Source organism: Solanum stenotomum, chromosome 9 (genome assembly GCF_019186545.1).
Source record: "Solanum stenotomum isolate F172 chromosome 9, ASM1918654v1, whole genome shotgun sequence".
Taxonomy (NCBI): domain Eukaryota; kingdom Viridiplantae; phylum Streptophyta; class Magnoliopsida; order Solanales; family Solanaceae; genus Solanum; species Solanum stenotomum.
This window is the reverse complement of record NC_064290.1, coordinates 19,351,730-19,364,066: the sequence shown is the minus strand read 5'-3', so window position 1 is coordinate 19,364,066 and position 12,337 is coordinate 19,351,730. Positions and strand designations below refer to the sequence as shown.

Here is a 12,337-nt window from a genome sequence, read left to right as displayed (position 1 = left end):
TTTTTTTTTTTTTTTTTTTAATTTTGGATTGGAATGTTTTGTTTCTGATCACTTGGATATCAATTGATCTTGACATAGTGGAGTAGTGTAGTTGAACTGCATTTTTATTTGATGTGTTGAGGTTTCTTTTCTTAACTGTTAAGTGCATGTAAATTGAGGTTGCTTCTCTGGTAAAGTACCATTTTTCTCTATAGAGTGACGTTTAGTAGTCTAATGTCCGTCTTAAGCGGTCAAACAGTTGACATGACCTTGGAGGTTTATTGTATTGCTAAATATTTGCCTTTTGCTGGTAGGAATAAACAATTCTAGTGGCATTTCTTCAGGGAGTCTGTTTGTCTTCTTTTTGTTTACAGAGTAGAGCTGATGGATTTTAATACTAATTCATAGAGCGCTTGCTATGTTGATTCTAACTTACTTATCAGAGTGATCTTTATGCAATACATTCTTGTTTTCCAGGTTTTCATCTTGAATAACAAGATGAATGAACCCAAGAGCATTTCAAATGTAGTTTTTGGCTGGATAGATCTTTCTTTTGCTTAACATTTCCTTGCTTTAAAAGATTGTAAATATTTTCTAGTGTATAAAAGAATAGGCAACATTTATCTAAATATTTGAACTGTTTCACAAGGCTTGTGTGGTACTTTTTGTTGGGATTGTGCTTCTGTTTCCGTAACTTTATTGTTTATATTGGTGACAAAAAATGATGTTTGAATTTTTGTCGGCACGTTGTGCGTGGAGTTCACTTGTTTTGGTTGAGGTGCATTCTTGAAGTCCATTGTGGACTCTGTGTTCATCCAAACTTTGAAGGCAACTGGGTCAAAAAAATTGTCTTGCTCCTTGTCCCATTGCTCAAACAGCGAGGGCCTAATGAATACTATCGATTGCTTAAATGGGAGTGTTCTTTGCTTGAGTTCAAGTGAGCATTTTTAGAAGTTTATAATTGTAAAGTTTCCTAGGATTCAAGCCCCACACCACGCAAAGCAAAGTCTGGTATTTAAGTGGAGAAGGGTAGACGGGTGGGCCCATTATCCACTAAGTTTAGAAGGCTGTGATTGGTCAAAAGGGCGGGTCACCGACGGATTTCTCGGTTATAAAAAAAAAAATAGTTTCCTAGGACATGAATTTATGGAGAGAAAGCAAAGATTCACTGCTGGAGGACACCTTTGATGTGTTATATGATTGGCTTATTAGTGCATCCATGCTGATTCTTTGTCATGGTTTAATGTACCCATATATTTCCGTAGAAACCTCTGAAAAGATTCCATTTTTGAACCAACCGGAAAAAAGACCTGATAAAGTTTCTAATTTACTGTATTTTTGGGAGAGTGTTCTAAGTTTCCAACTTCTCCCAATATTGAAACAAAACTTTGTTTTCAAAGTTTGAAGGAAAGCGATACATCTCATTTTTATTCTAAGAATTACAAATTAACTTAAAAATTCAGTCTTACAATATTAACCACATCAAAGTGAAATATATCACTTCCCTGGATTTTAACTGTGGTTGTTATTACCTTATCAAAATAAAACATGGTTATTGGTCTAGAATTCTTCTGGTTCCAGAGGATGGTGGGGTTTGGTGTGCAAAAGGTCAAGATATCTGATTTGGCTGTGACTGCAGACGTCATTTCTTTATCATTTGGAAATAATTTTTTTTTCTTTTTACATATTTAGAATTATTAAAATACTATACATCATGAATTTTTATGAGTAAATGTATCTTTAACTTTATTTGAAGAAATCACAATCAATGAAAAATAATTTGACTCTTCAAGTAGTAATAATTACTTGATGCCATGTAATGTGTGTGTGTGGGGGGGGGGGGGGGGCGACGTTATAAAAAGAATGATGGTCATGTGTAATTGACTATGCATGTGTTAATTATGATATACATGAAATTGCTTACTTAAAAGTTAATATTATGAAATATTTATCTTTAAATTTATACGTGGTATCTAAATCATTCCCAAAATGTTCTCTATAAATCTCTTTTCTTAGTTAATCCGAGCTTACTATGGAAAAGAAACTTTAAACTTCTATTTTATAGGTCTATTTGAGTCCCAATGGTGTGTACACGTAGTGAAATAGAAGTTCTGCTGCCATTAATTGTGGACATTCTAATACTACTATGTATCAGTTCACTGGTTTTAGCTCTGAAACAGATTCCATTCCAGTAACATTTAAGATTTTGACATACCTCTTGCTTGTTGAACTAGCATTAGGTGATTAATCCTCATTTATAGCATATTCATATATAACAATTATCTGCAAGATGTATGGACCAACCAAGGTGCTCTATTTGCGTGTGCCTTTTCAGATCTTGGCTTTTAATGTCTTGTCTTTTTGTGACACCATAAATAGCCATTCCATCTATATCTTTTTATTATGTTTCAATATGTTAATTTAATTTTGCAGGAAAATAATAAGACAAAGCATCCACAGTTGCTATATGAATCAAAGTTGTATAGGATTCTTCAGGGAGGAAGTAATGGCTTTTCCTGTGTCCCTTCTTTCTTTTTTTTTCCTACAAAAATATTCTGTATCTACTCTCTTGCCTAGTTTGTTTTGGCTAGCTTTGTAATTTTAATACTTATGTTGTAGCTGGAATTCCAAACGTGAGGTGGTTTGGCGTGGAGGGAGATTACAATGTTCTGGTCATGGATTTACTAGGACCCAGTCTTGAAGATCTATTTAATTTTTGCAGCAGGAAGCTTTCCCTGAAGACAGTTTTAATGCTTGCTGATCAAATGGTTAATTTTTTGCTTAGAGCCTCAAATTTAGTGTCACTGTACCTTCTCAAAACGTGGGGGTTATATATATTTTTTTAATTACTGCAGATAAATCGTGTTGAATTTGTTCATTCTAAATCATTTTTGCATCGAGATATCAAGCCAGACAATTTTCTTATGGGCTTGGGAAGGCGTGCAAATCAGGTCTCATTTTTAATACTATATCTTTACTTATGTCTCCATGTTTTTGTCGGATTTGTTGTTTCTTTAATATTTTGTTGACTTAAAATGCAGGTCTACGCAATTGACTTCGGTCTAGCCAAGAAGTATCGAGATACTTCATCTCACCAACACATTCCTTACCGGTAAGTTGATTATGAGTTTTCCCTATTTGGTTAGATATCAAGTGTTCACAGAACCTTTGTTTCTCGTCTTCTTTTTAACAGTGAATATGTTGTACTGGAGTGTGTAGTAAATTATATCTTGGGCCTTGTGGTCCTTTCCCTTATTTATAAAAGATTTGACTTGGTTTTAGCATTGGAAGCAAACTGATTTGTAATTTTTTTTCATAATTGAAAATTTGAGGTTGAAATGTATATGTGATATTGCTTTAGAACACTGTGCTGTGAATATCTGGATAGTCCAGCTTAGAATTGTAAGTTCAACAGTGGGCTGCTCACTATTCAAGTAGAGTACCCTTAGAACCTTGTGGTGTGAATATCTTTGTATTCCAGATTAGACCTGTAAGGACAACATAGGGCTATCCACTATTCATTCAGATTGCCTTAGGATGTTTATTTAAGTTCATGCACTTGCATTCAGGTATCTAGCATTTGTGAATCTGTCATGTCTGTTTGCTTATATGATGTGGTCTGATTTTTTTCTCTCTGCAGAGAGAACAAAAACTTGACAGGCACTGCAAGGTATGCAAGCATGAACACTCACCTCGGTATCGGTAAGTGTTCTGGTTCTTTAGGCTTGCTTGTTCACTCCTCTGACAGTTGAGTTCTGCTGTCGTTTAACTTAATGTACTTTTTTGGCAACTACAGAGCAAAGCAGGAGGGATGATTTGGAGTCTCTCGGATATGTTCTTATGTACTTCCTCCGAGGAAGGTGATTTTTTCTTCTATCAGTGCTCTCTTGTTTTTGTTCTGCTTGTGTTTGACATCTATTTTTTGCAGTCTTCCTTGGCAAGGGCTGAAAGCAGGAAATAAGAAGCAGAAGTATGAGAAAATTAGTGAAAAGAAGGTTTCAACATCTATCGAGGTAATTTATTTACTAATATGGTGATTGGATTTTTTTATAAATATTTTTTTGTGGAACCTAACTGCTAGTCTATGTTTCTGTAGGCTTTATGTCGAGGTTATCCTACTGAATTTGCCTCATATTTCCATTACTGTCGTTCTCTGCGCTTCGAGGATAAACCAGATTATGCTTATCTGAAGAGAATATTTCGTGACCTCTTCATCCGTGAAGGTAATAATATGCCTTCAAAAGCTGTTTTTAGCTGTCTGTAATATACAATCTAGCTTGTCGTTACAGTTCTGTTTCCCATTGCAGGTTTTCAGTTTGATTATGTTTTTGATTGGACTATATTAAAGTATCAGCAATCGCAAATTGCAGCTCCTCCTTCCCGACCTCTTGTAAGTTGTGCGCCTTCTCTTTTTTCTTCATAAGTGATAAACTTGTGTATGACAAAGGTTGCTTTTTTTAGGGTGCTGGTGCTGGAACCAGCTCAGGCATGCCTCCAGTTATTCCCAAGGTAGAAAGACAGGCAGGTTAGTTTCTGGCATACACCTCTATGCGTGCTCTATTTTTTAGACTAAAGCATGTTGACTCTATTTTTGCTGTGTCTGACTTTTGCTTACTTTACTTAACTACTGGTCAGGTGAAGAAGAAGGAAGACAATCAGCAGATCCTTCTCGGAGGAGAAGTCCTGGGCCTCCACTGATTAGTTCTGGAGGTTTATCCAAGCAAAAAAGTCCTATTGGAAATGATTCCACAAGCAAAGAGGCTATGGTGAGTTTGAGTTGGATAAATAGAACTTGCATAGGAGAGTAATTTTTCAAATGCCAGGGGCCCTGAAGGCCAATAGCAGGAGATTTGTGATGCTTTCCATAATCAAGGACTTGTGAAGCTGTTACAATGAAATGTTCTTGGTCCCAAAGTCTTCCATTATTGCAGATAAATTTTCCCTGCGATGCTTGCTCCTTGGGTAAAGATTGTATATTAGCTTAGCTAGCATGAGAAGTAAATAATAACGTTGTTTTCAAAGTTTCAAAGTTGTCAGAGTTGAAGCTTAGTTTTGTGCTACAACACAAGTCTTTAACCCTTTCCCCCCCAGTTTTCTGAATCATACCAATATTTGCAGTTGTCAAGCTCCACTTTTCTGGGAAGACCTAGTGGGTCTCTGAGGCAAGGTCTAGTCTCTGGCAGCCGTGAGACTTTCACAATGGGAAATGACTCTGACCCTACACATTCACGCATGCCTGAGGCAAGTCCAGCGACTATGCACAAAATATCAGGTGGACATAGAAGCTCTCTACTTGGGGGATCATCTGATCCTAGATATGCCTCATCTAGCAAGAATACTTCTGGGATAAAGAACTATGAATCGGCGCTCAAAGGAATTGAGACTCTACATTTTGATGATGAAGAGAGGGCTCATTGATTGCAATCCTTTCACATGTAAAATTTTACTTGTGTGGTAGACTTCAGATAAAATTGAGGCCCTGAAAGCTTATTTTTGTTTGAATTCGTGGGTTGGAAACTAGTGAATGAGCAGTTGTTATTCGCTCTGGCAAAAGATCTACAGCAAATAAATAGATCCAGATGGTGCAAATGCAGGAGGTGAGGTGCTGTCAATACTAACTCCGACATGGTGCACAACTCTATAGATCTAGGCAATGCATGCAGCACTGTCTATAATCATTTAGTTCTTTCTGTCCAACTGTGGGGGATCAGTTAAACTGTATATTAAATTTCCCCATACTCTTAATACTTTTCAGGTTAGATGTGGTTGAGTTAAATACAGTTCTCAAATATTAGGATTCTGGTAATTCAAGTGTAGCTGGTTGTGCAAGGATAATGATGTGTTCATTTCTCTCTAGTATATCAATCGAAACAGAATAGAAGGTGCTATTTCTAATTGTTATTTTCTGTTTCATGCATTGCGTAGTTGTGTAGTGAAAATACAATATAAAGCATCTAGGTACCTTCAATTAGTGGGTAACTTACCTTCACAAGTGTTAAAGGTAAATAAGAAATACAACTGTGAGTTATCCTCCTTCCTTATGTTGTACTTTATAAGTATTTTTTTTTTCTTTCTAATATGTGAATGCCTAGAGTCTCCCAATTTTCTTTGTATATGAGTTGGGATGGGAAGAAGCAAAAGTTTGACATGGAACTGATTTGTGATTTTTTGTCAAAACTTGTTTGTGTTGCTATGCATTTCATGTTGGTCATATTGTTGGCATGCATGATCCATGAAATCAAACTAGTTATAGTTTGGTACATTGTATTTGTGATGTTAGTTTATAGTGTAATGAATATATATAAACTCGCTTTCTATTTCCTCTTCCCTTCTCCATTATTTAACTCTTCATTTCTAGTTCATTGCTCATATTCTTTTTCTTCTTTAACCCCAACACTTACACTGGTAGGTCATTTTTCCTCCTTTGGGGCTGTGTCGTGTATCTTTGATTGAAGTGTTTGTCCATTCAAAAGTTGGACAAGTATTACATTTCCAGAGCGAATTTGGATTAGTCTGTGCCCAAAAGTGAATATTGGAGAGCGCATAATTTTCTTTCTTTTCAGGTTTAAATAAAAGGGAAAACTTGTTTATGAGTAGGTCAGGAATTTTTATTTTTAACACACTATGTATTGATTGCCTTGACACAACATTAACGCATACAGATCAGTCCAACTGTTCGCACCAAACCAAAAATTCAAATCAACCCCAAAAAGACTTTGATTTGATGTTGAGTAAGAAAAAACCAAACTAAAACAATATATGAATATAAAGTTTTTAAAAACTTTTTTTTATGAATGTTAAAAGAATATGTCAAAAGCTATTTGTGATTCAATTTAACGTGTATAGTCCCTTTGTGACAATGTTATGTTAGTCAATCTATCTGTTCTTTAATATTTCATATTCCAAGATATTTTGTACTTTTATATTTCCTTCAAATTTGAGATGGTGTACAGATAATTTTTAAAATTAAACAAGATTTATCAATTTTTTATGTTTTATATACGTGTTTAACTATTAAAAATTGATCAAGTTTGAACAAATATATCATTGAAAAATTATTGTTAGACTAACCAAATAACTATCATGTGCATAATAAATCATATGTTTGTCAATCATTACTAGACACACATTAATTTACCAAAATATTATCTTCAAAGCCAACAAAATAAGATAGAAAATAATACTCACGTGACCAAAAAAAACGTCTAGTTGGTTTGTACACCCTTATCGATCAGCACAAGTCATCTTTTAGGATAGGTTGAGAGCTCATTTTAATGACTTGGTTGAAACTAGATGTCTGAACACTTCTACATGGCTTCTTTTTGGATAGCTGAAAAATCCTGGGCCAACTAGTGCACGGTTCGAAAACTCTTGGTCATTGAGTCTGCCCCTCTAACCTTTTCTACTTAAATAACACGCTCATTGGAACTCACTACGTGCACCTACCTCATACATCAAGCACTACACACTACACTAGACCGATGCCCTGGGGGCGGGCTTGAACAAAGAAATTCCTGCAATAATTAGATGTTATACCAGCAGAGAGGCACTTCTAACGACCCTCTACTTGTTATGAATCATAACATTTTCGATACTGTCTAATAGAGCTTTTTCCTTGGAAAAATTACAGCCAAAACACCAATCAGACATCTAGTGTACAAAATATGTGTATACAGTGTATACTTTATACTAAATATACATATACACATACATACATACATACACATACCTATACACTACATATACAATCGAAATGAATACTTCGGCCGTGTTGGTAAACTAGACGGCTGGAGAGTACACTTAACTAGGTTTTCCTTTTTTCTTCAATCCCAACAATATGGTCAGGGAAGGTAGAGCACAATAGAGCAACAACACTCCTGGAACTTTGGAAGAACCCTTCAAAGTGAACTGTAAATTTATCCAAAGATACAAAAATACCTACTATACAAAATGTATAGCATCAAAATTGCAATTAACATGACTAATCTTTATCAAATACTGTCTAATAAAATATGATAATCTAAACAAAGCAACGAAAATTGAACACCATTAACATGATTAACCCACAAAACCAACAATTTTAACGACATAATCGATTTTCAATTGACCAGCCATAAAAAGAACTAGTTGCAGCATTTGACTTCATAATGTAATCACTTTATTAGCAGAACTATAATTTGCGTCAATTGAGAGATCATTTTTTATCACTAAACTGCAAGAGCATTTTTGATATTCAAACAATCAGTGTCTAAATCAAGAATAGTATGACAGAGAACAAAACACAGGAGATTTCAAGACAGAAAAAGAATCTCGACGGTCAGGGAGTAGAAGAAACTAGAGACAGAAGAGAAACCAGCAAGAAAAAAGAAAAAGAATGAGATGCCTTGAGAATATGAGTAATATACCCGAGAAAAGAAAGAACTATCTCAAAGAAAAAAAGAAGAAAAGAAATCCAAACAAATCAAGAGAAGAAAACAACAAACTATACCTGGAGAGGACTAGGTGTATTCAAACTATACGAAAAACCTTAGTTTTCTCTGCTCCTTTTTCTCTTCTATGTTTCATCTTTCAATGTGAGATTCAGAGAAGCAACCACTTCTTTCCTCACGTGGATCACTTTGCACCTCATATCCAAACCAAGCTTCCCCGAAATACCATCACTTCACCCTTAAAGGGATATCACTTTGCATCACTTCTTCCCTTTAAGGGATGAGAAAATGCTTTTAATACTATAGAGCACTTAGAAAAATGGGCTTCAGTAAATCTTTTAACATAAATCACCGTCAGCCTTGGGAATTTCAATTTTACTATTAAGCACAATTCATATCAAATTGGTTTTCAAATGCAATCCAGAGGTTGCTAACCATTTAATTTCTCAATGAGCAACTTAGCTGAGCTTAAATGAAATATCAACATAAAAAAAAAACTAAGAAATGCTGGATACACCATCAATAGAAGATGCACTAGATTTTTCCATCTAGTCTCTACCAGTGTTATTAACTTAGCTTCATGTACAAAGCCATGCATTTCATAGAAATGTGTGCTTCAAAGTTCAGTTGATGACGTGCAAAGTGATCCCAACGAGCAACAATCAGTTCTTTGAATCTAAATTTTATGGAGTGGATAAATATCAATATTGTTGTATATTGGATACTGAATTAGTTATGTTAGCTAGCTGTAAGTCTACATATTCTTTGAAGTGACTGAGAAACCTGTCTGGAGCCTCTGAAACTCAGGGATGATATTCCTCCCCCCCCCCGCTACCTAGTTGCAAGTCGACAATTATGGTATTAAATTCATACAATTTGGCATTTTTTATGTGCACTTCACTTCTTGTTTTTGCATTAAAGAGACAGAATGTAGCAGCAGAAAACAACACCATAGTATCAAAAAAGTATCTAGTGAAGCTGTTATTCATAGGAAGGGGGTAAAGGGAGGGTAAGTACAAAGTACAAACTAATCAAAATCGGATAACCAAAAGTGGCTATGGAATACTTTCTAAGGAATATTATGTAAGGTGGAAAGTTTTATTCTGCCAGAAGAGGATTTTGACTACACGAAAGCAGTAAACATCTGAAGAAAATTCAAGTTTCAGCAAGGAAACTTGACCTATTTAGCACAGTGAAGTTTCTCAAGAGAGTAAAATGGCCCTAGTCAATCCCATAAGTCAGGTGCTATCCAAAGCAGAATCATTCCAATATTTCGAGAATTAATAATGGATTTTCTTCAGAACAGAAGTCTAAAACTAAGTAATTAAACTGCTCCAAGTTCTGGAGAATAGCAGCACCTTCCAGACCTTCCAGCTTATCTAGAAGCTCGCTGAATGTATAGATCTAGTTATGAAATTTCAAGAGTCAATTTATTAATATGCACACACACAATGGTATGCCTTAGCCATGGATGAAGTTCGAATCAAAACTATTGAATACCAGTACAGGCAAAACAATTTAGATGATTTCTTCCCATCAGTCTAAGCACCTTGGTGGGCGGAGTTAGCCGATACCAGTACTACAGGGAGGATACGATATCTGATGGATTTATCAAGTTGTGTACAAGCTTGGACAGCTACTACTATACAACAAAAGAATAAAAATGAGAGCCAATTCATTGATCTACTAGGTTTTTGGCGGAATTTAAACAAACTCCATGTCCTTTCTTCACACAACCCTCTAGAAACTCCACTCCGAATCGAAAAATGAAAACAAAAAATCAGGAAGATGACTACAACTTTCTACGGGAAGCAAAGACTCATTTGTGGATGGATTTTCATTTATGTAACACTCTTGTATAAACACAAAAAGAAATATGACATAATCTCGGAACCCAAAATAGAAATGCATCAACCAAAAGTAATACTATCTAATGAGAGAGCAAGAATATAATTTTACGCATTCAAAGCAATAGTTGACAATATAATACAATACACTAACTGTAACATACTTGAAAATTCTAGATCAGGTCCAGCCATTGACTACTTTGGTACACCTTTCTTTAATCCAACGAAAACTCTTCTTTATGGATCCCTTAACCTTTCCTTCAACCGTGTAAACCTTATAACTAGCCACTCTCTTCTTCCTCTGCAAATCTGGATCATTGAAACTCCAGCTCTTAGAAACTGACCCATTACTTGACTTCCCTTTCTTAAACTTCACTTCCTTGGACAACTCCATCTGAGTGTTATTCGATGCATATGAAGCACTATAACATCGAAACCCACTTGGGTTTGAACTGGGTTCGCTGTAACCGTTACCAAAATCAGTAGAATAACTGTAGCTTTCGACTTGTCCTCTGGAATCGTTATATGACTTGCATCTCAAGTCATCCATTTTTGGATCTTCGAGTTTTTTGTGAATTTGGGGACTTTGATTTTGGTTCATGTAATTCACCTCTGGATTTTTCTCTTTTCCATTGTGTCGGTGGTCATAGGAGTAGCAGTGGGAGCTGGAATTGCATGTTATCTAAGGTTCTAACTGCAATTATTTAACATTTGTCACGTTTTGCCTAACCTAATTTGACCACCTAAATTATATTGGATTAATTTAAATATTCAAAACTTAAGTGAAAATATTATAGGTTATAATTTTTTAATCATATATTTATATAAAAGAGAACCCTAGCCCCACCTACATGGTGCCACCACAAATTAAAATTCCCTTTTAATCTATTTATTTCCAAAACTAGTATTCCCCTTTCATGAAAAGTTGTGACTTTTATTAAAGTTGTAACTTTTATGAAGAGTAGCGACTTTTATGAAAAATTATGACTTTTATGAAAGGTTGTGACCTTTCCAAAAAATTGTAACTTTTCCAAAGAGTTGTAACATTTCCGATAAGGCACAATAAGAATTTGTTCACACTACTCTTTGTTGTATATAAATAGAGAAATTTCCTACCACTATTATTTGTAGGTTTTTTTCCACTCTAGGGTAGTCAAATTCAAATACATTAATTAAGCTTTTTATGAAGTTTGTTTCATTCCTCAAAGTTTTCTTCCTCCTCTTTCATGGAGCTTAATCTTTACTATAAGTTATATTGATTCATGTAACTATGACAATTTCTTTTTGCTATTTTGGTGACTTTTTTTTAACTCTGTTAAAAATTTCAGCAAGGATGATTGAAATTTGATCTTCTCTTTTGTCCCTTTCTACATGTTTCTTCATATACACAAAGAAAATTGATTTCAATTACAAAGCGATATTACTACTCTTGCACCTCTCAGTCCACAACTCATAACACTGCTGGAATGGTTGAATTCATTACATTTGGTTCTTTAGTAAACCAAACTTTTATTTCTGCCACTATTATTTGTAGGTTTAATTTTGCTAAATGGGAGTTGAATTCAAATACATTAATTAAACTTCTTATGAAGTGTTTTTCATTCCTCAAAATTTTCTTCCGACTATTTCATGAAACTTAATCTTTTTGACTTACAGATTCATGTAACTATTGCAATAACTTTTTGTTATTTTGGTGACTATTTTTTTAACTCTGTTAAAAATTCAGTGAGGATGTTTGAAAATTTATATTCTTTTTTGTCCCTTTTTACAGGTTTCTTCATATACTTTTTGGGAAAATTGCTTGTGGGTTGTGCTATATTTTGTAACACACAACTACAAATCTGTGATAACTAATACGGAATCAATGATGAAGTTTGTTAAATGAACCAAAAGGATTGCTCTCTTGCTTGCCACAATTAGTATATTATTTTGATTGTTTTTTCTTAGGTAGAAACATTTTATATGTCATTGCACTCTTCCTAAAATATTAGTATAGAAACAATTAGTACACTTCTTTTAACACAAGTTAACTAATTAGTCATATTTCTTCATCTCTTCTTTTTGTGCATAATAAGAGATCAA

The 12,337-nt window shown here is 34.6% G+C and overlaps 2 protein-coding genes across 3 annotated transcripts in view; one reads left to right on the top strand and one right to left on the bottom strand.

Moving 5' to 3' along the window:
- Window positions 1–5,564, top strand: part of LOC125875966 (casein kinase 1-like protein 2) — a 6,046-nt gene extending 482 nt beyond the window's left edge. Inside the window, exons 3-14 of one of the 2 annotated variants that reach the window (XM_049557047.1) lie at window positions 2,413–2,482; window positions 2,599–2,747; window positions 2,835–2,930; window positions 3,021–3,091; window positions 3,620–3,681; window positions 3,776–3,839; window positions 3,908–3,992; window positions 4,076–4,202; window positions 4,287–4,369; window positions 4,441–4,504; window positions 4,615–4,745; window positions 5,098–5,564. In XM_049557047.1, the coding sequence (XP_049413004.1) occupies window positions 2,413–2,482; window positions 2,599–2,747; window positions 2,835–2,930; window positions 3,021–3,091; window positions 3,620–3,681; window positions 3,776–3,839; window positions 3,908–3,992; window positions 4,076–4,202; window positions 4,287–4,369; window positions 4,441–4,504; window positions 4,615–4,745; window positions 5,098–5,397 (1,302 nt within the window). In that variant the 3' untranslated portion in view covers window positions 5,398–5,564. Of the gene's footprint in view, window positions 1–2,412; window positions 2,483–2,598; window positions 2,748–2,834; window positions 2,931–3,020; window positions 3,092–3,619; window positions 3,682–3,775; window positions 3,840–3,907; window positions 3,993–4,075; window positions 4,203–4,286; window positions 4,371–4,440; window positions 4,505–4,614; window positions 4,746–5,097 lie in introns of both variants that reach the window. The other variant, XM_049557048.1, reaches the window with a different exon arrangement.
- Window positions 5,565–10,404: 4,840 nt separating this feature from the next.
- Window positions 10,405–10,931, bottom strand: LOC125875979 (uncharacterized). The gene has a single exon (XM_049557064.1). The coding sequence runs from the start codon at window positions 10,854–10,856 to the stop codon at window positions 10,434–10,436; it is 423 nt and encodes a 140-aa protein (XP_049413021.1). The 5' UTR covers window positions 10,857–10,931; the 3' UTR covers window positions 10,405–10,433.
- Between the last annotated feature and the right edge of the window lie 1,406 nt (window positions 10,932–12,337).